The sequence below is a fragment of the Leopardus geoffroyi genome, chromosome C3 (genome assembly GCF_018350155.1).
Source record: "Leopardus geoffroyi isolate Oge1 chromosome C3, O.geoffroyi_Oge1_pat1.0, whole genome shotgun sequence".
NCBI classification, from domain to species: domain Eukaryota; kingdom Metazoa; phylum Chordata; class Mammalia; order Carnivora; family Felidae; genus Leopardus; species Leopardus geoffroyi.
Genome location: NC_059338.1, coordinates 104442684 through 104469047, shown reverse-complemented (window position 1 = coordinate 104469047; position 26364 = coordinate 104442684). Strand labels below are relative to the sequence as shown.

Below are 26364 nucleotides of genomic sequence, written 5' to 3'. Positions count from 1 at the left end.
TATGTAGCCCTCAAATTCATGGTTAAAAGATATCTGCTGAGTTATAGGAATAGGACCACATTCCATTCAAAAAGGAGGAAGGACAAAGTATGAAAGGTATATGCTAGCTGGCTTTATCTCTTTTCATTTGGAATAAATAGCTTTGTAGAAGCTGTATCTAGTCAACTTCTATCTGAATGTTTTTGACCTGAACTATGTCACATGACCATCCCTAGCCACAAAAGAGCCTGGCAAATAAATCTTTTGTAAGAAAGAAAAGAGATTTAGATATATTCAGTAAGCAACCAGCTGTGTCTACCAGTCTGTTTTGCTTTTGGTCCTGGTTCAACCCTATGAACTCTAGAAAGGTGTAATTTCTTCCTGCTATCTTCTCAATCTACAGTTTAAGCAAAGTGTATTTTGAACCCTAAATCATGAAGTCCTGTGTTCGGTAGAATTGCTTTAACTTCACACGATTGTAGACTCAAATGGTAGATAGGATACCCTGCTTCCTCAGTCCTATGTTTCCTTCCATGTGGAGAGGGCTGCACTAGAATAATACTCCTGGCTTCCCTCAGCTCTCTGTTCCACTCTGCCCTTGGGGATAAGGAAGTCAGCATAAGTAGTGCTTTCTTTTTCTCTTTCTCTCAGAAATAAGCTGCTTACAGATAGCAAACATACTCTTCTGTTCCTGCCTTTATTTTTACAGGGATAAGCATAAACCAGTGTTGTCTGTGCCTGGATAGGTGTTTTTGTATGATTCTGAGGCCTGGTATTAGGAAACCTGCTTAAACTTTTTTCTTAATGTTTATTTATTTTTGAGACAGAGGGAGAGCGTGAGTGAGGGGAGGCAGAGAGAGAGACACAGAATCTGAGGCAGGCTCCAGGCTCTGAGCTGTCAGCACAGAGCCCTAGGCGGAGCTCGAACTCAGACCTTGAGATCATGACCTGAGCCAAAGTCGGACGCTTAACCGACTGAGCTGCCCAGGTGCCCCATAGGAAACCTGCTTTTACATGGATCTAGGCCAGTTCTCCAAATTAAGTTTTACCAGTAATAGAGGTAATAATTCATGCTCTATCTCTCATGTGCATTTCTTAAATAGCTTAGACATTGAGTGGGGGATAGTTTAAGGTGCATTACTTAAAAAAAGCAGCTTGTTGCTGTTGCTTTGAAACATGTTGAGTGTGACTTGATCACTTTCTAGCCTTAAATAGAACAAGTCTAATGTCATAATTATCATATGAAATTTTATATGAAACATTCAGTCCTGTGATTTTTGATCTCCGAAGAGATTTCGGTCTCATTTAATGACTATTTTTAGTGTAAAATAAGAAATGTTGGTGGGAATACAAACTGGTGCAGTCATTCTGGAAAATAGTATGGGGGTTTCTCAAAAAATAGAACTACCCTATGATCCAGTAATTGCACTACCAGGTATTTACCCAGAGAATACGAAAATTCTAATTCAAAAGGATACATGCACCCTGATGTTTATAGCAGCAATATCTACAATAGCCAAGCCAAATTATGGAAACAACCCAAGTGTCCATCGATTGGTGAATGGATAAAGAAGATGTGGCATACAGATATATACAGTGGAATATTAGTCAGCCATAAAAAAGAATGAAACGTTGCCATTTGAAACAGCATGGATGGAGCTAGAGAATATTATGCTAAGCAAAATAAGTCATTCAGGGAAAGACAAATACCATGTGATTTCATTGATATGTCGAATTTAAGAAACAAAATAAACAAGCAAAGACAGAGAGAGAGAGAGAGGGGGGCAAACCAAGAAACAGATTCTTAACTATAGAGAACAAACTGATGGTTACCAGAGGGGAGGTGGGTGGGGAAATGGGTTAAAAAGGTGACCGGGATTATGGAGTGCACTTGTGACGAACACTGGGTGTGACACGTTAAGTGTTGAATCACTATATTGTACACGTGGAACTGATATTACACTGTATGTTAAACTAATTGGAATTTAGATAAAAACTTTAAAAAATAGGAAACACTTTAAAGAAATCATGTGACTGCAATATACATAGAGGTCCCAGCGTGCTTACTTTTCACAAAGGTAGAACCAATTTTCTTAGAAACAGAGTTCATTAGCATCATTGACAGCTAATGAGAAAGTAACACATAGACTTAGGAGTACGTATTGCAGATTCTATGTCAGCCAAGAAGACTTCAGTTGCAAGTTATAGAAAATTCAAATGAGTCTGGCTTAAAAAAAAATAAAGGGGATTTACTATTTACCTGATTGAAAACTCCAGAGATAAATGTTACCGTGGGATTGATCCTGAATCTCATTTAACGCGACTCAGGACCTAATTTCTTTCTTTCCATTTTTGTCACTTGGTCTCACTAATATGACTTCGTTTTGGGAGGACTCCCCCAACTCTGAATTGATTTCAGTAGCTCTGAGAGTTCCATGAATCCTCAATCATAAAACAGGAATCTGTCTCAGCACTGTCAGACAGATGTTTTTAAGTCACTGTGATGGGACCAGCTCAGGTCATTGTGCAGTCATGAATAGGGATGGTACATGCAGGGACGATGCTCTGCTAATCATCGTGCACCCCTGGGCATGTGAGGCCAGTTCAATCCAAACCACAAAGCTGAGTATGGAGGAGACATTCCTTCCCTCCTGAGAAAGAAGAGAATCAGTGACAGTGACAACAACAGATATTCATTCGTGGTTTCCAGAGTACATTTCCTATTTTCTTCACTTATAAGACTTAAAGTAACTGAAAAATTCACCACTATTTTGCTTTTTACCTAATACATTTTTAGAGATTAGGCCCAAATTAAAGGGTAAAGAAGTAATTTTACTGTGTGGTTTTATTTTCTATCAGTTACTTTAAAAATTGCTAAAGCAACTTTGCCATACAAGTGGTAAAATGCATCATTTATTTGGAGGCAGTTATATTTAAAAACATGTCCATGTTGCAAAGAAAATCCCAACTCCAGTGTCTGATCTGATGACTCATCACTCTCATGGTTTCAGACATGCCTCTTAAATAATATCCCCTTTCAATGTGGTGTTTAAAAGAGAATATCATATGTTAAATATCATGAAACCACACAAATGCACTTGTTAAAATTAACCATCCTTCTTTCACAAAGCTCAGCCCCACCAGTGGGCCTCGTCACATCACGTCTCATGTTATTTAGGGTTGAACTCTGTTATACTTTTTCGGGGGTGGGGGAGTGACTAACTATAACACAACACTGGCACAGGAAATTTGTAGAGGAGTGTGGGAGACCAGATGGTAAGAGGCTAAGAGAGCTTTACTAAAGGGAGAATTAAAGAATTATTAAAAGGAGGATGTTTTATGTAATGCTCTATGGGGTACAATGCTGTCTTTTTTAACTCCTCAGTACAGCTTCCTTAAAATTTCCATTATGCGTTAATACTTTTATGGTATAGATATATGGGATTGGGGCAGACTTTCTCAGACTGGGAATAGAGTGAAGACAGTGGTATCCTGAGATAGAATTGTATATTACTTTCAGCCACTTTTGAAGACAGTCTACTAAAGATTCGATTTTTATAGTGTTTTACTGGTCTTAAAGGATGAAAGAATCAAGAGTATCTGTCTTCCAGAGAATACTACATATGTAAACAGGGGGGCTGATTGAGGCATAATTTGAAGCAATGCAATATTGGTATAGATGGCTAAGGAGCACCGACAGATCATGCTGGCGGGCAGATGTTAGGTGCTGAATTCTCTGAGGAAGAACATTCTGTTAACTTGAAGATAAATCAGGTTTCTTTAATTGGTCTAATGGTCAGATCTGAAGTTGGAGAGCATGTAGAAATAATCTGTGCCCGTTCCTTTAGCTTTGTGTGAAGATACATTACATGTTATGTATTTATTGGCATATGAGCATACAGGAATTATATAGGAAAACTTCTGTGACCTCAAATACTGGTATAATGAAGTGCCCTACATTTAAATAAAATAGATTGTGTGTGTGTGTGTGTGTGTGTGTGTGTGTGTGTTAATTTTGTCATGGTAGTTGGCTCCAAACAGTACTGTACTGAGTTGGTTATCATCAATTCTCTTCCAAGAAAAATCCTGTTTAATAAGAGCTTTCTCTGTACCTGTCACTCTCTAAAATAATTTAATTGAGTTGTATTCTCATGCATATTGGTGGCAAGATTCTTTCTGTTCTCTATCAAGAAACAGCCTCTTTTTTAACTCCTTGCCTCTTCCTACTTATCTCAGCAATGCGGTTTTCTCCACATCTCGGAAAAAGTCACTCAAATTCTCAAATCACTCTTACAAATCAACAAAATTGGACAGAAAAAAAAATCAGGGGTTGGGAGAATGAAGAGGTTGATATTCTCAAAACTCGCGCGTTGAAGGCACATCTTTATTTGTTCCCTTGGAAGTGGTATTTTGGGTAATTTGTGAGTTTAGTTTTTAAGGTAAAATACAAAAAAGAAAACAAACAGTGTAAGTTTTGGCTAATCCTTGTATGTTTCTATGGTAGATAGGCTGGTCGAATAGGACAGATGACATTTATTTTTGTTGTAGTGTAAAAATTACCTTGCTTATGTTGCTTTATTTATTTATTCAATAAATATTATCTACTATGTGCCAGGTATTTGGGGATCACATGACCAAAACAGTGGTCCTTACCTACAACGTGTATATAACAGGAAACAAATAAAAAATACATTATAATTAGAAGGAGATAAGTGTTCTGAAAAAGATTAAAAACAATAAAGTAGGTTTAGGGGATCGGGAATGGGGGTAAAGGGTTGGAGACAGGTCGAAGTAATGGGTGGTCAGGATAGGCCCCTTGAGAAGGTGAGATATGAGGAACGAATAAAGAAGGCCTCTACTGACGAGATGTTTAGAAAATGTCTGCTAATATCTGGAGGATCAGTATTCCAGGCAGAGGGAGCTGCCAGAGCAATGGTCCTAAAGTGAGAAAATGCAGGGAAGACGCAGTTGGATCTGAGTGAGCCAGCAGGGGAGCGGTAGGGGAAGAGGCCACAGAGTGACGGGCACCACATCCCCTAGGCCTGGTCAGCAAAATAGGGAGCTACCAACTGGTTTCAAGCATATTTGACTTGCTTTCTTGCTGCTGTGTTGACACTGAGGTGAAGGGGGACAGCGTGGAAGCAGAGAGGCCAGTTAGGAAGTTTTTGCAGTATATCACATGAAAAATGATGATGACTTCACCGGGCTTGTGCTAGAGGAGGTGGTGAGATGGTGAGAAGTGTTTAGGTTCGGGATGCATTCTGAAGGTAGGTCCTATAGAATTTCCTCATGGGTTGGATGAGCAACTAGAAGGAAAGAGTTACCATTAACTGAGATGGAATGCACTTTTTCTCTTTAAACCCATTTATCGATGTTTCCCGTATTTTAAAACACCGTATTATTCTTTTTCCCAATCAGGAAATGAACACTTAAGATGAGAATTAATTATATGCGTCTTTGGTGTGCAGATAAGCAGTATCGATTTTTTAATTTGATATGTATTTGTGGATGTGTTTGTTTCCTTTTATATGAAGAGGTTTGCTTCTCTGAATAACTGTGAGGAGAGAATGCAAAGGTATATTAAACCAATAACTGGAGTTCAGTAAAGTAACTGTGATATTAAAATCATATAAAGATTTCAGGGGAGAATGGAGTAAAATAACTCCTTCTGGGGTCTTTCACTGATGATTACGGAGGGTAGTTGTTAGTTAAACGTATTTATACTTTTTTTCCCCTTCTATTTCTCCTATCTTGCTCATGGTACTTCCTTGTATTGTTTTCATTGAATATTGTAGGGTTGTTTCTAAGGCTGTCATAAACTCAGAAAGAAGGCTTAAAGAAGTCCTTAAAGAAGAGAACGAAAATCACTACCGGTTGAAACTGTCTTCTGATATAGAATGGTTCCTAATCTTTGTGGCAGTTTGGGGAGGGATAGTGGGAGGAAGGGAGTGGCACAATGGGTTAGTAGAGGGCAACATCATTTCTGCACCATTTTCTAGAGATTTGAATATACAAGGTCTTCATCTTTCAAACGTAAGTTGAAAATATTATCAGGAATGAAATAAAAATTGTTTACTGGTATCTGATTCATAGAATCTTTTTGTTATTTTGTACTTCTGAAGAAGTCGATGGATACTACAATTATAAATAGTCTCATGAAATCCTTTAAAATCCCAAGTTGGGTCCTCATAAATTTGAATGCATAGGAAGTACTTACCCAAAGAATTAAAATTTAAAAAAGTATAAAAGAAAAGAATTAAAAATGGGAGGGGCGCCTGGGTGTCTCAGTCTTTTAAGCGTCCGACTTTGGCTCAGGTCATGATCTCACACTCCGTGAGTTTGAGCCCCGCGTCGGGCTCTGTGCTGACAGCTCATAGCCTGGAGCCTGCTTCAGATTCTGTGTCTCCCTCTCTCTCTGCCCCTCCCCTGCTCATGCTCTGTTTCTCTCTGTCTCAAAAATAAATAAGAACATTAAAAAAAATTTTTTTTAAATGGAGAAAGTAGTCCTAAAAGGAAAATACGACTCCCGAAGTGTAGGGAGAAATAAACTGGAGACCTAGAAAGATTGCTAGAGAGGAAACATATTAGGAATGATATGAATGAAGGTCTGTGGTGGACAACTGAATGGACAAGGAAACAAGGTTGATGGCAGAGGAGATGACTGGCAACAGAGAGTGTACGTTATAGCTGGGACAACACTGCTGAGAGGACTCACAGAGGTGGGCAAAGTAAATGGAAGGAAAAATAAAGGAGGAAGCTTTGCTATCATAATATCAACTGTAATACTGTGAAATCTTCTGGACTTATCAGCTTGGAAGAATCACAGTATTCTGTGGAATCTTTTTTTTTCCACTTTAATATGAGCTATGGGGTCTAAATGGGTGACTTTTGTTATTGTTCACATTCCTATGAAAATGAGTGATCATGAATTTTTATCGCATTTGTTTCAATAATCTACAAATCTTTATTAGGAATCTCAGTGAGTAAAAATTACTTTATCTGTCCCTGCCACCCCTCCACAACCTCTCCAAGATTTAGACTTAAATCTAGGAGAGAATCTTGTAGATGAATACTGCACAAATAGTTTGAATGGTGCTATCACATATTCCTAGACTCTCATTTAAACTTGAAATTCAGGAGACCAAAAGACAGCACAGTAGTTTTGCATCTTTCCCCACTCTTCAAACACTGGCCTTTCCTCAGTTTTATATAAGTTTATGTGGAATCACTTACATATAACTCTCAGAAGTTATTAACATCTTGATGATTAGTTTCTGGTAGAAAGGAATCTGTGGTGTTATTGTCTTTACTTTTTTTTTTTTTTTTTTTTTTTTTTGAGTGACCGAATAGAGTCATTGAGAGAGTAAGTGATAAAGGGAGCAAAACTTGACTTAAATTCAGTGTCTGATGAACTTCTTAGTTCATGGAACCCATAATTTTTTATGAAACTCACTGACTGCTATTCCCTTTCCCATTATACCTCTGGGGAAGCATTCTCTTTTTACTGAAGATTAAGAAACTTATTGAATAATCAAAAAGAAATTATCAAATAGGCCTGTTAAACCATCAATGACTTTTATTGTCACCATACATCTTATAAGTGACAGCAGCACAGGGGGGACATCAATAACAAACACAATGATATCTCTTATTTTAGAAATACTGTAATTCATGTAGGAGAACGTGGTTTACAGATTTCTCAATCTGTCCATTTTAAGTCTAGTCCCCACAAATGCCATGCATGTAGGATGCATTTGGTATTCAGTATTGTGAGGCACTAATCAGCTAAGTACCGTAATCCTCCTTACAGGGTACATTCTTACTTGACCTGGAGCTATATACAGCCACATAGTAACAGCATTACAGAGTAACCTTTTTCTTAACAGGCTCATCACTACAGGATTCTATGACTCCATCCATGAATGAGTGCTGTTTTGTGTGTAAATTTTTAGTAATTCAGTTTTGGAAAAAAAAAATGATTGTAAGCACGTAGAGATTTTCAAATCATCTGATTAAGGATGGATCCTATGATTTTGCTAGAGCTAGAGAAGGATTAAATGAGGCACTGCCTGGCACAGTGTTGATGTATTTTTGTCAACAATGATGCTTCATGCTGGACAGATGTGCATTGGTTGAACACAAGGTAAAACTATAAAAATGTGTTAAATGTTGTGTTAAAAACAGTTTGGTCTTTTTTGTGTGTTTTTTTGATGAGTATGAATTGTTTGATTTGTTAAAAGCTTTTTGTAGAAATTCTAGGAATAGAGTCTGTATATTTCATATTTTACAGGATCCTGTATTTCTCTTAATTCCTTGATTTAATGTGTCTTAATGGTTTCAAATTTCCAAATTTGATTACAATGTTATGTTAAAACTATATGGTTAGAATTGTGTAGAATTAAAATAAATCATTTTAAATTTATTTAGCAATAACCATGCTTTATAAAGCTTTTATAAAGATAGAGGGTTTTTTTCAGGTTATTGATTCTTCAAATATCATTTCTCTTCTTTTACTTATAAATGACAGTAGTTTAATGATCTCTACTAATAAAGGTTATGAGTAAGAGACTTTCTTATAGGTAGTACTTAATTGAATAGCATATAATTTGAATTTGAAGAAATTAACAGTCTTCAAATTCTTTACTTTCAATATCATGATTCTTAAAAATTGTATAGGTCTTAAGAATTAAAAACATATAAATATTAAAGCTTAAGTTTCCATGTAAGCTTTCACTGTCTTTATAAATGTCTTCAAATATTTTATACCAGATTATATTTTCAGAGCCTGAATGATTTTTTTTTGTAATATATGTAGTTGGTATCATAGGTGGTATAATAATGCAAACTACATAGCATGGTTAAAGTTGTAAATATGGTAGAAACATGATGAATTGTTACACAGTATGTAAGTTGAGACTGCCTTTGGGAAATTGTTGAAAATGACTTTAATTGGGAAAGAATCTTTATTTGGAGTTTTTCTATCAGTCAATCTGAGTTTTAGACACAGAGCTTTAAAGAGACTATTTGGTAATTTCTTGCTCTAATCAGAGTAACATTTATTATAGAGGATATAGTGAATATATAGCTAGAATATTTAGAAATAGATTGAATAGTCCATATGACAAAATAATTACAAGCAATGAACAGAAATGCTACCCTATAATATGGTGAGAGGGAAAATAATTGTAATAACCTAGATTTCAATAAAGAGGTAAGATGAACAGATATGAGGCACATATAAAGTGAATACAAATATATATATACTGATATTGTTATATCAGAAATAGGGATTGATTGAAGCATAGAGGTAAAAAGTAAGGCACCATATGATGTCACAAATACATTTTATTCTAAAGAAAGGCATAATTTTGGATCCTGCCTCTTAATATCTCAGCGTCTTGGAAGGACTAAGTGACATATAACATCTTGGATGAATTGTTCCATTCTTCTGAATTATAATTTGTGCGTGAAATAGTGTTAAATCCTTTATGATTGTTTAGAGAATTGTATAATTTATCATTATATTCTTTTACCTATTAGATGTTTTCCACCTGATAAGAATAAATGCTAAGACTTGCTTATAAAGGGCAGTAGGGAAGATGGAGATTAGTCATATAGTACTTGAATTTTCATAGGTTTTCTTCAGTTCCTGAAAAAAATATATGGTGTCTAAGAAAACACAGCAGTTTTAATTTAAAGAAGAGTATAAATGAAGTAATTCATGATCTAGTTGGTAAAATTATTTGACAGAATATTTTAATATTTTGGACTAAGTGATAGCAGATTCTTCATTGTTTGACAAGAGTAGTCGTAGAATAAAACTTGCCTCGCTCCCAGCATAACTTTAATATACTATAAGATACTATACCTTAAAATGCATTTTTAAAAACTTAATTTCATGTTAAGTAACAGTGACAATAGTTATCCCAATTTCAGAAATCATGAGCACTGTTCTATTTTTACTTAAATCCAGTACAAATCAGCATCTACAGGATGATTCAGATGCTTCAGGCAAATTTCATAATCTCTAGAACAATGTGATTGCTGGATTTAATGTTGAATTCAATTTTTCTAAGGTATGATTTAGCACTTAGATGACTTTCTAAGTGCTAATTAATAATAGGCTTTCTTTTGGAACTGAATTCTATGATAAATATTATTTACCAATAAAATAGAATATATTTTTTCTATTGTAAAGGCTCACTATAGTCACTTTATTTGTACTCTACTTACTTTCAAAAATTTATGTTCATTCCTCAGGGAATGACATGTTTTCTTTTCTTCGCCCTCCCTCTGTCCCATAACACCAAGTGTGATGCTAAATGTATTACTAGCATCCCCTAATTTACAAAGAGGTTTTGTTTTAAATGTTTAATTGTAAAGTGATTGACACTCAGAGTACATTTGCCAAAGAAATCATTTTATAAACAATTGTTGGATTTTGAAGCTCAACAATAACAGCCAAAGTAACATACAACATGCACTACTAAGAAAAGCAGTTCCTTCCTTTCCCTGATAGTGTTATCACTGCCAAGACAGCAGTAGGGGAAAGAGAATAACTAGACTATTTTAGCAAATTGGTGGGTTTGGGTATAGAAGGAAAGAGCATATCATGAAAAGTAGAGATCATCTAAGGGAGAATTAACCAGTTCTTTAATTCAACAGATATTTATTGAGCATCTATTATGTGCCAGCGTCCATAGACCCAGTTGCTGTTCCTCATGAACCTTCTTGCTTTAGAGTATAATATACATTCCTGGATAGAAATGGGTAAGATTACTTAGGGAAGAAGTATAGTAAGGAGGAGGAAGGCCACTGTTAGGTTGAATTGCCTTCAAAATATCCAATTTCTCTGTTAGCATTTTCTGATTTATTGATTTATTTATTTACTTATTTATTTATTTATTTTACTTTCTTGTATGGCCTTAGGTCCCACATTTTAGAGATTAATTTGTATTAACAATCTTAAGGCATGTACGTTTTTAAAATAATATTATAGAGCCAATACCCCTTCATTCTGATTTAATCTGGTCATTTTTCTTTTGACTCCCAACTGGGATCAAGTATAATGTGGAATTGGAATTTTCTCAGTTTGAGAGCATGAAATCTTTTGAAAAGGAGGGGTACAGGAGGAGGCTTGATGGGCTGATTTTAGATGGATTCTAGAGATGAACTACCTGGAAAATCCGTGATTTATATCAAACAATCAAGAATTTGGTAGATTTTATATTTTATAACACAGTTTTCAGTAAACAACAACAACAAAAACCAAAGTGATAGTAACTGAATGAGAACACCCAAAACATTTCCAGTGAAGTTGTATATTTTATATAAATGGGCTACACTCAGTGTACCTACATTACTGAGGTCTTGGTTCAAATGTACCTTTTCAGGAAGACATTTCTTACCAAAAGTAGCTTCCTTCAGATACATTTCATAAATTTGCCCTGTTTCAATTTTCTCTCATAGTATTTACCACTGTATGGAATTGCCTTTATTTGTTTAGTGCCTAATTTATTTGCTGATTGTTTGTCTTGCCTACCAGAAAGAAAGCTTATTTAGGGCAGGGACTTTATGTGTCTCTTCTTTAATGTAGTTCCAGCAACTAGAATCATAGCTGGCACATATTAAGCCCTAAATAAGTATTTGTTCAGCGAATGAATTAATAGTGGAACTACAAAGGTATGATAGACACAGTCCTTCCTGGTTCAAAATTTAAAGTCCAGTGGACAATACAGAACACTAATTAGGTAATTGTAAATAGAATGGGGAATAGAATGTGTGCTGGGGAAATACAAAGGCACAAAAGTGAGCTCTAAGTGATGATCTGATCTTACTGGTCTATGGTAATGAGGTAATACTGCTTTCAAAATTTATATACTTATAGCTAGCTATAAAATTTCCTTTTCAATCCACACTGGATTTTAGGAAAATTAGAATTTATTTAAACAATGAGGGGATGGTCAACGTGGGCGAGAGGGAGTGGGAGATACGTGCTTCTAGTTACAGAATGAAAAAGTCACAGGGATAAAAAGCACAGCGTAGGGAATGTAGTCAATGATATTGTAATAGCGTTGTATGGTAACAGATGATAGCCACGCTTGTGGTGAGCACAGCATAACAAATAGAGAAGTTGAATCACCACGTTGTATGCCTAAAACTTACGTAACATTGTGTGTCAACGATACTCAAATAAAAAAGTTTCAAAAATAAATGAAGTTAAAAAGATCGTTTTCTTATGTTTCTTATCTGAGAAACATTAGAATCTTACTCTTGAAACAGTATAATTTCTTGATATTATATTTGGTTTATGAATAATCTGTCTTTTTAGAGACAAATATATTTATTGACTGAGGTTGGAAAAAAATAACACCCCAAAATGTATTTGAATTTCTGACATAAAGCATGCATCTAATGGAGGTTAGATGGTCAGTTTAGAGGAACTGATTTAATTGCTTATTCTTTAGAGTTCTCTAGAGAAATTCTCTTTTATTTCAGTTAGTTTTTTTTTAATATAGTAAGTAGATATAAGTGGCCAGTTAAAGAGATGTGAATATGTTGAAAATTGGCACAGTTAATTTTGACATTTTGACAGAAGTCATTATTTTTTTGCTATCCCTAAAGCTTTCATTTAGGCATATTAACTTGATGAAGTTATGGTGTCAGTATTATAAGATCATAGTCCCTGAGAAATGGAAGAGTTTTAGAATCATGCGCCTTCTCAAAATCAAGGATCCTCTCTTATCATTTCTTTATTCCTAATCTCTATTATAGTATGTGGCATTTAGTTCTTACTTAATACATATTTGTTAAAATAATATATGAATTAATGTGTATAGTCTAAAATATATACTTTCAAAGGTTAAATGGCCATATAGGTTCAAATAACTGGTTAATAACAAAAACAGAACCAAGAAACTCAGATCCCTTAATTCTGTTCTTTTTATGACACATTGCCACCATGCTAAATTATTTTTTTTCTTTCGTTATATGTATAAAAAAATGACAAAAAAGTAAAAGGAATTATGTATAATGGGCACACATATATAGGATATTAGGTAGGTTTATACTCTATTTTGAGTGCTCTGTTTTGATTATGTATTTTATTTTTTTAATGTATTTTTTTAATGTTTATATTTGAGACAGAGAGGGCGAGCAGGGGAGGGACAGAGAGAGGAGACACAGAATCCAAATTAGGCTCCAGGCTCTGAGATGTCAGCACAGAGCCGGACGAGGGGCTCAAACTCATGGAGCAGTGAGATCGTGACCTGAGCCGAAGTCGGCCGCTCAACTGACTGAGCCACCCAGGCACCCCTGATTGTATATTTTAAACCACAGGAGTCTATGGTTTTATGTAGCAAAACCAAAAAGATTCAAGTCCTAAATGTTTTATATGTAAGTGTACATTTACATATCAATGTAAAAAAAAATCACGTCCACTTGCCTAATCATAAAACATTTAGGAAAACAGACCAGTTCCTTCATTTTCTGTAATACTTTGTCCTTTGTGGTTCTGGGGAGAGTTTACCCTGGCTATACCTTTGTGTGACATTGAAAGGTGGAAGAGTTACAGAAGCCGTTATTGTCCAGCAGCAGTTGTTGGCAGGCACACGGGCAGATGTGAAAGTCTCCGTGGCTCCTGGCAAGCTCCTGTTAATTGACCACCCTCATGCAGTAGGCAGCTGAAATAATTGGTGACAAACTCCCCAAAGACTCTTGAGATTAACAGCAGCTTTCTAATGAACATTTTGAGAACGCTTGTCTTTTGTTCTTCAGGCTAAGAACAGCAGCATTAACTTCTCCGGCCTTCACTCCTTTGCTGGTTCCGTTGTGTGGCTTTTGATTCTGTATTAAAGCCCTCACTGTATTAAAGCCTGGAAAACCTAGAGTGACTCCTGTTTTTACTAACCAATCTTAATCGGTACATTGGCAGGCTGCATTTCAGATACAGGGGAAAGAGATTCGACGACACAGAAACTGTAGAGGAGCAGGAGGCTGTTCCTGGGTTGGGTTATTCCACCTGGATCCTTTCTCTGCTCTTGCTTTTAGGCCAAAAAACACATATGTATATACGATATATATACACACACACACACACACATACACATACATACACACACACACACACACACACACACACATCGTGTAAGAAATTCACAACTTAGCTATCCAGTGTTGGTCATCTTTAACTTCAACTGACCCTGCTTTTTTATTGTCTCCCGTTCATATGTCCTGGCAAAAGTCTCTGTAATAGTAATTCTCAACTTCTGTCAACTCCCCGCTGCTTTTCGTGGCTAGTGGTTGACATTTAGCTGGGTTTGTACCAGGGAAGAGGACACTGTGAATATCTTGTTGACAAAGAGTATTCTGTATGATTACAGGGTCCACTATGTTGTACTAGTGTTAGAGGGGCAGGTTGAGAACTTAATATACGGTCTGTTCTTCTGAGGCTCTAAGGAAGTATGAGGGGTCAGATGGGATGACAAAGAGAGGTGTTATTGAGCTGGCCTTAATCTCAGTGAAGATGGAATAAAAATAGCAGTTCTCTGACTTCTACAAAGATTTTTTTTTCTTTCTGTGATGAATAAGTCATTATTTTCAGTATGTTTTTTAATTGTGTGTCTCAAGTTAGAACAGTAAAGAAAAGTTGGAGATATAATGCTAAGATAAAGATTGAGCTGAACCAGTACTAGGAGTGATATAAGTAGCTGATGAATGAAAAATGATTTTTAAGAGCCAGCGTTTAGTTTTAGCCAGAAAGTATTCAGCTCTTGAGCCAAATCAGTTTGGCTTCATTATATTTTCAAGTGACTTCAAATTGAGGTGTCAAGAATAGAGAGAATGTCAGGTGGAATTTTTCAGAGCCTCTGAATAGCAGTTGGGAGATGGTCGAAGTGTATTGAGCAAAGCAAAGAAATCACAGTAAAGTCCATTTTGCAGAAGCAGAGTACGGTGCTGTCTTATTTCAGGGCGTTTAAGTATATTCCATATGAAGTGTGCAGGCATTGAAGAACCATATCAAAAGTACCTTTAAAATTTCCTATTTGAACTGAATAAGATGAATATTAGTAAAACTTTTATTATGGCATGACTGTAAAAAGATTTTTTTTTTAAAGTAGAAGAACTATCTGAATATAATTCATCAACCTGCCAGTGAATCAGTAAAACGTTGAATTGTTTAGACGTTGCTCTTCTCATCAGTCTTTTTCTTTGGTTACTTAGGACACGAAGTCCCTCAGTATCCAGAGATCAGAATAGAAGATACGACCAAAGAGAAGAAAGAGAAGAATATTCACAATATGCTACTTCAGATAACGCCATGCCTAGATCTCCATCAGATTATGCTGATAGGAGGTCTCCGCGTGAACCTCAGTTTTACGAAGAGTCTGACCATATAAATTACAGGGACTCCAACAGGAGAAGTCATAGGCATTCCAAAGAATATATCGTAGATGATGAGGATGTGGAGAGCAGAGATGAATATGAAAGGCAAAGGAGAGAGGAGGAGTACCAGGCGCGCTATCGAAGCGATCCGAATTTGGCCCGGTATCCAGTAAAGCCACAGCCCTACGAAGAACAAATGCGTATTCATGCTGAAGTGTCCCGAGCAAGGCATGAGAGAAGGCATAGTGATGTCTCTTTGGCAAATGCTGAACTGGAAGATTCTAGGATTTCTATGCTGAGGATGGAAAGACCATCAAGGCAGAGATCTATATCTGAACGTAGAGCTGCCATGGAAAATCAGCGATCTTACTCAATGGAAAGAACTCGAGAGGCTCAGGGACCAAGTTCTTATCCACAAAGGACCACAAACCATAGTCCTCCCACCCCGCGGAGGAGTCCAATACCCATTGATAGACCAGACATGAGACGTACTGACTCACTACGGAAACAGCACCACTTAGATCCTAGCTCTGCTGTGAGGAAAACAAAACGGGAAAAGATGGAAACAATGTTAAGGAACGATTCTCTCAGTTCCGACCAGTCGGAGTCCGTGAGACCTCCACCACCAAAGCCTCATAAATCAAAGAAAGGAGGTAAAATGCGCCAGGTTTCATTGAGCAGTTCAGAGGAGGAATTAGCTTCCACGCCTGAATACACCAGTTGTGATGATGTGGAGATTGAAAGTGAGAGTGTAAGTGAGAAAGGTAAGCACTGGATTCCAACCACACTTGAGCTGTAGTTGATTCCATGAGGGTTTCTTTTTAGGCTGTGTTGGTGATTGACATTTAATAGATATTGCTACCTTTGGAAGTTTCTTAATGGTGCTGGCCATGTGAAGAAAAAATTCACATAAAAATTTTAAAAAGTGGGTATCTTCTGTTATTCTTGTGGAAGAAAAGTCTATTGATTTTTTTAAAATCTATTTTGCTTTGTTTCTGAAAATTTTCTTGCATCACTTGATGCTGTATTAAAAAATACCTATTACCTATAGTTGTAAATTAGCATTTTGTATGTGTTTCTTTTGGCAAGAAACAATATGTATTTACTCTAGAATAGCTGAAAAATTCCTCGAAGTGTAATGAATGAAATACAAACTATCCATAATCTTTTCCCCCAAATTTAACCATTAACATTTTGTTGTATTTCTTCCCTTTTTCCTATGCATTATATTTTACATGTTTATATATATAATTTTGTTCTGATTTTTTCAACTGATATCATATCATTAGCTTTTTTCCAAAGCCATTAGATGTTCTTCATAAATATGTTTTAAATGGCTGCACTAATCGTCTATTATATAGATGTGTACCACAAACTAACTATTCCTTTATTGGGAGGCATTGCAGTTGCTTCCAATTGCTAGCACAAATAATATTATAATGGTTATCTTTATATAAGAACTTTTGTCTAATACCTGAGAATTTCACAAATACATACTCATGCTTTGGTTCTTACAAACTTTTGGTTCAGAATGCCAACTTGCTTTCCAGAAAGGTTATAATGCTCCATACTCCTGTCAGATGTGCTTAAGTTTTGTCTCAAGATACCAAATCTTTGCAGTTGCATAGGGTACAAAATGCTCTCTCTCTGTCATTTTAATTTGAATTTGGTTGTGCAGTTGAATGTTTTGTATGTTTGTTGGTGTTTGATTATCTTCTATGAATTGTCTGTTCATTCCTTTTATTTCTCCTGCCCATGTTCCTATTGGGTATTAATTAGTTTTTCTCTTACTGATTTATAAGAGCTTTTTATATGGTTAGGATTTTTACCCATTTAACTGTCATCTGTTTGAAATGTATTTCCCATTTTGATGTTTCTCTACTAGTTTTCTGTGGCCATTTGGAAATATTGAATTTAATATAGCTGTTTTTGCATCTATGGTAATTTTTTCCCATTTCTTTTATCTGTAGAAACTCTTTATTCATCCCCAAGTCGGTTAAATATTTAGCTGTATATTTTCTCATGTTTTTATTATTTACTTTTTTAAACTTTAACTTTTTCATCTTTTTGTAACTTATTTTGGTATATGCCAAAATATACCAGATAGGTGAGTATCTAACATGAATCCCCTATATCACCCACCCTCTTGCACGACACACACACAGTTTTCTGGCACCTTTGATGAATAATCGACTTCTTCATGAGAATCAACAGGAATCAATAAATTCAAGAAGGCAGCTAGATATGGAATTAATATGGCATTATTTTGTACTGCACCAAAAATAATTAGTTAGGAAAATGAATGAAAAGCAGTTCCCATTCTGCCCAAAAAACAGAAAATGTGATTTTAAAAATAACCAGTAAGAAATTTAAAAAATAACTAATAAGAAAGCTATAAAACTTACTGACTAACATAAAAGAAGATAGTCATTGAGTGAGTAGGTATTCATTTCATGTTCCTAATTGGGAAGGCTAAATATTGTAAAGATGCATGTTTTTTCTAAACAGTGTCTTGGGGTTAATGATATTTTAGGCATAATCCCAATTGGTTCCTGTATTTTATTTTTAAAAGTGAATCTGGAGGGAGGGTGTGCGGGAGAAAAATGTTAACTCTTTTTTTTTTCCCTCTGTGCATTGTAGGCTCACTGGGGACTAGAGATGGTAAATTAGACCGACAAAAGACAGATTAAGAGAGAAACACGTTTATTATGTGGATTGTGCATAACCTGTGGGAGCTTCCAGTTACTTGAAACTTAAAGGGGGTGGTTAGAACTTGGGTTTCTATAGTATCTTAACAAAAGAACAGTAAATTTTTAGAGAAATGAAAAGACTAAGGAAAGGGACTTTGAGTTTCTAGGTAGCAAATCACAGGAAGATAAACGTATGAGTGAACTAATAGGAGATAAGGGTTACCTAGTAAAGTTTGTTACACAGACTTCTCTGGAGCCATCTTTTGCCTGGTAGAATAATTAACTTCTGTCCTTCCTTATAGAGAGGGCAGAGGGGACACATTTACAGATATATATCATACCTATTTTAGGCTAATAGGGGGAGTGCAAGGAGCTTTTCTTGTATCTGCTTCTTAGTTGCCTTCTGCTCAAAATAATCCTTATGCCAAAGTGGCATATTAAAACAAATAAGTGATAAAAACATAGAAAGTAGCACAAACCAAAGGGGAAGGGGTAAATTATTCAATAAATGGGCTTGGACAAAATGTAAATACAGTGAGGAAAAAAAGTTAGACGCTCATTTCATACAAGTTGCATGGAAATTATAAATAATAAGAAAATTGTGTTTATTAAAATAGATCTATAAGAAGAAACTATAGATCTTAATTTTATCATAGAGCATATAGAAAGTTTATTTCCCACAAGCTGTAATACTTCCTTAAGTATAATCAGTAGTCTTTAGTTTGGTCGTTTTTCATGTTTGTCTGAGTATATCATAATATTAAGAGGTAAGAAAAAGCTTGGTTATCTTTAGTGGATTAGTTTAGATTCTGTTACGTACTTCTATTATTCTTTGCTAAAGTAATGTCTTCAGTTTTACTACTTAAAGATATAAGAAATAAACACATAAAAATCTCACATAAATAAAAAGCTATATGAGTTGAATGAAAATTTTATGTTATGCTATTTAGTAGAACTAAAACATTTATCAAATACAGAAAGAAACGAAATGTCATTCACATCTGTATCCTCCCTTACCTGAACTCCTGGTAGACACCTAGACATGGTTCTCCTTCTCATCTGCCTAATAATCTGCTTTACAGGGTATGGTTTCTCCCAACATGTATTTCCAGTAAACAATCATAATTCAGCTTTGGAGGAAGAAATTTAAATAAAATAACACTTTCCTGTTGGATATTACCCCCAGTAATAGTATTCAGGGAGGTGAAGTTATAGCTGTTGAGAGACTGGGACAGAGATTAAACTTTGTCATGACTTTTCATCATGAGAGAGGCATTTTTGGTTGCTTGTGGAAAAAGTATCAGTCTGATTTTGGAATACGCTACTTATAAAGATATCTAACATTATGATTCATAGCCATCATTGGTAGTTAACTAATGCTTGAAAATTCTTCCTAATAATTAAAAAGGTTTCATTAGCAGCATTCCCCCCCCCATATGCTTATATGTGGACACATCATTTTGATGAGGATCAACCAACTTTTAAAAGATAGTTATTTCCTTGCTTTATTATCGCTAGACTAAATGACCCCAAAGAATGTGTTTAACAACTGAGACATCTTTCTCATTGTCTTTACATTTCTGTCTCTTTTCATTCTTGTGCACAACCTTTCAAAAATGTGGAAAGCAAATTTGGATCACATAATACAAAGTATTAACCAGCATTGTATAGACAGCACCAGGCAGCATTCTTATTGCAGAAGAATTCTTTGCAGGCTCTTGTATGTCATATTACAGCATCTACAAAACAGCAGGGTCTTTCCTGAGTTTTAAATAATAAAATTCTGTAATTCACAAGAAGCTTATAGTTTAATTTTTTTTCCCCTCTGCTGTCCTGTTGGCTAGCCACCTCCTCCTCCTCCTCCTCCTCCTCTTCCTCCTCCTCCTCCTTTTCCCTAACTTCACCTTTATTGGTGTTTTGGTGGCTTTGGCTCTTGTCTTATTCATTTGTCATTTGTCTCTTTGGATAGATCTTATTATTCTAAATATACAGAATTTCACTCAAACTTATAATAGATGTCATTTCATTCACTAAGTTCTGTTAAATGCTGCTGATAATTACAGTCTATGAGTGATTGGGCCATTATTCGTGAAACAATAAATGGAGAAGAGCTCTTTATGGAGAAGAGCATGGGTTTTAGAATCAGAGGAGTTTAAATCCTGGCTGTGAAATTCATTAACTGCATGATCTTCTCCTCCCTATTTAACTACTCTAGATCTGTTTCCTTATCTACTAATGTGATAGTGTGTTCGTTATTTGGTAATTTGCCGAAAAATAGATATTAAAAACATTTTTAGATTACTTACTAATGTTCCATGACGGTCAAAAATAATCAAGACTTTTTTGAGACAACTTTCAAGAGTTTTGAATGAGTGTATCGTCATGGTTACATGGATTGTGGTCATTTATGTTGGTTTTGCCTCTTCTAGGATCTGCCACATGTTGAACTATGCTTGTATTTTTAGGCTAAGAAGAATATACTTTTTAGTTTGTTGAGATATAATTTTGAGACGTAGATCCAATGTGTTGCTAAAGACTAGGCACCTACTTATTCCTTTTTCAGACAAATGCTTTTTAGTGTCTATAATTTGCAAGATGTTGAATTGGACCAAGTAGAAAATACAGAGATGAATAAGACATAGTTTCTACCCTGAAGAAATTGAGAGTCTAAAATAACTAGCAATATAAGCCCACTGTATTATAGGTACTTTGGACTTGAGAAAGATTTCCATGTTTTGTAACATTTATCTCTTAACTAGGACATAGTTTGCTTTTCACAGTGCTATATTGATTACTTCCTCATAGTTTGTGTTGGGTTAGAAAATTGCAAACTGATGTTTTTCTTTTTTTTTTTTGTCTTTGGATTATGGAAGGAGAGAAGTCTCAGATTGCTGATGTCATAGTACCTCTGAATCTAATTGTGAGATCTCTCTCTTGAAGTTTAAAGTATATTTTTCATAACCTTTAAAAAGTGCTATTGACTTTCCAGTTTTGTCTAGTCTAGAGGAGATTTCTCAGTTTCAGTACTATTGAAATTGGGGCTGGATAATTGTTTTGCAGGACTGTCTTGGGCATTATAAGGAGCTTAGCAGCATCCTTGGCCTCTACCCACTAGATGCTAGTATCACCCCCACCCCCAGTTATGATAATCTAAAATATCTCCAGGTATTGGTACATGTCCCTTGTAGGGCAAAGTCCCCCAAAGCCACCTCCACCTTCCATTCTTAACCTCTTCACTTATTTTCCTTCTCTCCTTACTTTTAGAATCAAATGAGAGAGTCATGGTCAGCATTTAAAACAAAACAAAACAAAACAAAACAAAACAAAACAAAACAAAACAAGAGAGAGAGGGAGGGAATGAGGGAGAGAGAGACAGAGCGGGGGGAGGGATTGGAATAGGATAGAGTAGAAAATATCAGACTGGAGTGCACCGAGTAAGGGTAATTGATCTGTAAAATCGTTTTTCTCTACAGGCCCACAATATAAAATATATATTCCTTACTGTGGATTATGGCCAAAAATGTCTTAAAGCTTTACTCCCTTATATAATACTTTTGTGATTCACTTGATGCTAGTGTTTCCTGCCTTCCCTCCACCCCCATCTCCTTCTAGACTTGGAGAAAGGTCTAAAGATGATGTTCAGTGGCTAATGGATGTATTGTAAACACAATACATTTTCTTATTTGATATATTTTAATCTTAGTATTATAATGCAATGTGTTTTTCACTTTAATTACATAGTCATGTTGTCAGTCATTTGCCCAACTCACAAAATTCAGTTTGATTTTTTTAGAGAGCAGTGAGATCATTGTGAAGAGTTTGAATTTCCTCTGTCTTTCAGGTTCTAACCTGACCTATTTTACTTGGTTGTTACAGATCTCTTCTATTTCTTTGTAAAATCTTGAGGGACTGGGCTGGTAAATGTTAGCATACATGTATATGGCAATCTTTTAAGTTATAAATTAGGAAAATGTTTGATTCAATTATTAGACTCTTGAAAGTAGCACATCCTTTAGCTTATTTTGGAGAAGGAGTGAGTGGAGATGTAAAGGTGGAGCAAATTGGAGAACAGACCCAGAACAGGAAAAAGGGAAGATAGACTGCAAATCTCCAGATACAAGCATGAGTCTTAAAGTATGAAAAACAAACTCTAAAGAAATCAGCTTTATAAATAAAGCTTTCTCTCAAAAAATAAACATTTAAAAAAACTAATGATGAAATATGTTTTGTAGATAGAAAAATATAAAGCTTTGTGAAAAACAAATTATTCATTGATACACATAATAGAACAAAATACCTTTAATGCTGCACAAGCCAATTATGTTTGAGTTAAAAAAGCATTGAAATAGAAAAGTTGGGTCTAAGACTAATTCAATATTTCAAGCAGTATTCAATAAATTCATTCATCCATTCTTTATTTGGTTCAACTAGGATATATTAAATGTCAATAATCTATAGTACTAGAATATGAAACATGAAATATGAAAATATTTTTATGACCCTAGAATTGCTTTTTTATGGAACACAAGTAAGAGCTTGTGCTATAAATTTGACTGCATTTATGCTAGCTGGCTCATCCAAGAAAATTATACATGGGTGTGGATTTTGTTTTTGTTAGCTCATGCTAGAAGCGATCTGTTTTCCTTTCTAGGATATATCCCTGAGAAGAGCTTTTTCAGGAAATATTTGGGATATGTTTCAAAGTAGACACATAGCTCAAATTATTGCAATATATAACCCCATTCTCCCTGGAACAGATTATCTGCCTCTTTTTATGGGGCTTAGCTTTGTTAAGAACTCTTTCAGAAGCGATTAAAGTGAGCCTGACATAATAAAGTTCAAGTATGGATTCCTGCTGTGTAAGATTGATGTTAGTTTTATTAACAGAGGACCTAATGAAATAAAGGTAAAGGTTTCATTTCATAGGAATCTAAGATGCTCCTGATACTTTTGTACAAATCTTGAAATAATAATTATAAATAATTCATGGAATGGACTGTTGAATAAAATAGTAGGATGTATGAAAATCACAAACTTTAGTCAATGACTAAAACAATAACAATTTAGACTATATGTAAGAAGAAGGGTGTCAAAATAAAGAAGTGGCTAAAAGAGAATAAAAGATGTTAAAATTGTGGGTTAAAAATAAATAGATATGAATTAAATACTTTCCAGTCTCTTCAAGCCAAATGTATTTTACATCTTATAAATGTAAATATAAAATGATTATATTTTACAAAACAGTACACATATTCAGAAGTGTGTGTGTGTGTGTGTGTGTGTGTGTGTGTGTGTATTTATGTGCAGTGTCAAAGAGCAGACTGAGCTTTAAATTTTATTCTTTAAAATTTTTTTAAATTTATTTTTGAGAGAGAGAGAGCACAAGCCGAGGAGGGGCAGAGAGAGAGGGAGACACAGAATCCATAGCAGGCTCCAGACTCTGATCTGTCAGCACAGAGCCCAGTGCAGGGCTAGAACTCACAAACCATGAGATCATGACCTGAGCTGAAGTTGGAAGCTTAACCTACTGAGCCACCCAGGTGCCCCTAAATTTTATTCTTAGAGATGATTCTATAAGCTACTTTATTTCAGCACATCCTGCACATGTTGAGAATTTTTTAAAGAAAAAATTTATTTACCATGGGACTGCTAACCTGTGCTTTGTAATTAAAGATACCTAGGGTTTGGGGTGCCTGGGTGGCTCAAATGGCTAAGTGTCTGACTCTTGATCTCAGCTCAGGTCTTGATCTCAGGGTGGTGAATTCAAGCCCTGTGTTGGGTCCATGCTTGGTGTGCAGTCTATATATATATATATATATATATATATATATATATATATATACACACACACATACACACACATATACATATACATATATATGTATATGTATGTATGTATACACACACACACACACACACACACACACACACACATACACACATACACCTAGGGTTTAATTAACCTGGAATTTGTGTCTCTTATCCTGTTCTTGAGATGGTAGCAGAGGGTGACTCTCCAAATTTTACTAAGGAAACAGAAAATATGTGGTTCTAATTTTTTTTAATTTTCTCTTTTTAAAGTTTATTAATTTTAAGGGGGGCAGAGAGAATGAGACAGAATTCTAACCACAGAATTCTGTGCTGTTAGTGCAGAGCCCCATGTAGGGCTTGAACTCACACACTCACATGAGATCATGACCTGAGCCAATATTAAAGTCAGATGTTTAACTGACTGTACCACCCAGCCACCCCTGTATTTTTTAATGATAGAATTGGCATTTCTTTTCTTTTGCAGTTTTACTTCTCTATTGCGAGTCTCTATTTATTGAGTCATTGTCATCATATTTCCCTGTGATTCCTTGACATGGTTTTTTTAAACATATTTTTAATAGCTGCTTTAAAACCTTTTTAATAGCTGTTAAATCTAACATCTGTGTTCACGCAGAGTTAGTTTTTTTGTGTCCTTTTTTTCCTGGTTATGAGTCACATTTTCCTTTCTTTGCATGCCTCATAATTTTTGGTTGAAAACCGGACATTTAAATGATGTATTGTAATGACTCTGATTTCTTATTCATTTTCCTGAGGATTGTCTTGACTTTCTTTTCTTTTCTTTTCTTTTTTCATTTTAAATCTGTCCCCACTGTGGTATATATCTACTGATCTCCCTGCTCAGTTTGTTTTACTGAAGTGTGTGTGTGTGTGTGTGTGTGTGTGTGTGTGTGTGTGTCCACTTTCCTACAGGTCATTCCTGTGTCTGCGTAGACTAGTTGTTAGCCAAAGATTTGGGTAGAAGTCATGCTTTTAAGTATTTTGAGTTTGTAAGGCTTCTACCCTTGGCCAATCAATCTGTGTATAGTGTGGGGACACCTTCAAAGTTCAGCCAGTTCTCAGGTCACTCTTAGGTTTTACTTCCTACCAGGCTCTTTGGACATCTCCCTGAACATGATATCGTTTCCTAGTCAGCCTGAAAGTGTGGACAGTTTTTCTAGATTTTCTCTGTGGGTCTATTGATTCCAGTGTCTCCCTGTAAAATTTCTGGTTGGTTTGCCATTTACCCCATATGGGACTGCAGTCTTAGACTAGTAAAACTGCCCGTTTTCTGTTTGTTTCCTATTGACTTTGCCTCTTCTAGGTGACAGAGCCATGGGTTTTCATTCCTACCCCAGATCGAGTAGAAAAGGTATGGGACCTGAGCTTCTGGTCCTGCCAGACAGCCCCACACTGCTATTGATCCTTTCTATAAACCCCTTCTTTTGTATGCACTATGCCAGAAGAGGGTTTTGGGAACAATCCCAGGTAAGAAGGTAATAGACTTCTGTTGTTATTATCTGAACTTCCAGCAGTGTTTCACAATGTTTTCTGTGTCTTTGATTTCCACAGCCATGCAATTGTTGTTTTTAATAATTTCATCTAGATTTGTACTTGGTTTTCATGAAGAGAACTAGTTAATACTTCATGCCAGGACTCCTCCCTCTCATGATTTTGTGAGTGCGGAATTCAGACAGGATTCATTTGGGTAGTATTTCTTCTTCGTGTGGTGTTACTGAGTTTAATTGCTAGAATTTCATTGGTAGGATGGGCTGTTCTGGTTCAAGATGCCTTCACTTCCATATCCGGCACCGTGGCAGGCATGGTTGGAAGACGGCTCAGCTGGGATTCTGAACCAACACGCGTACATCTGGTCTCTTCAACACAGCAATTTCTAGTTAGTTGGACTTTTTATATGGTGGCCCAGGGCTGACAGAGATAAACTTACAAAATACTATTTATTTTTATGTAGCTTTGAAGTCATGCAGCATCGTTCTTGACATATTCTATTGGTTACAAACAAGTTAGAATACATATAACGGGAGAAGTTTACAAAAGGGCATGAACACTCTGAGACATAGTTCACTAAGGCACCATCCTTGGAGTCTAGCTACCATAAGGGCTTTAATAATGTGATACACAGATTTGTGTGTGTGTGTACTCATTCCCATGATACTAGTAGTTGGCATGTAAGTCTGGGCTATCTGCACAGGCAGTTTACTTATATCCCCTGGTCTTACTTATGCTCAAACATGGATACATCGTTTCTATCTTATAACAGATTGTTGTTTGGCATGTCCAACCTTTTGATTTGCTGAGCCTGACAGACCTTAGCTTAAGTTGGGCACTTCTGGCCGTTTGGTCACTTGATCAGATCTTTGTCCCTACCGGGGCCAGGAACATACCAGGGGCAATTTTTCAGTATAATTCTCCTCTGCAGGCTGCATGGTCTTGATCCACAAACCTGGGAGTGTACATCCTGATTCCCCTATTGAGGCTTGCC

The 26364-nt window shown here is 35.8% G+C and overlaps 1 protein-coding gene across 49 annotated transcripts in view; it reads left to right on the top strand.

Annotated features, from left to right (window-relative positions):
• The window catches only part of RIMS2 (regulating synaptic membrane exocytosis 2), a 612588-nt gene that overhangs the window by 267025 nt on the left and 319199 nt on the right, over positions 1-26364 (top strand). For all 49 annotated transcript variants that reach the window (XM_045453947.1, XM_045453935.1, XM_045453941.1 and 46 more), the window contains one exon: positions 15202-16127. In XM_045453947.1, coding sequence (XP_045309903.1) covers positions 15202-16127 — 926 coding nt within the window. The remainder of the gene's footprint in view (positions 1-15201; positions 16128-26364) is intronic.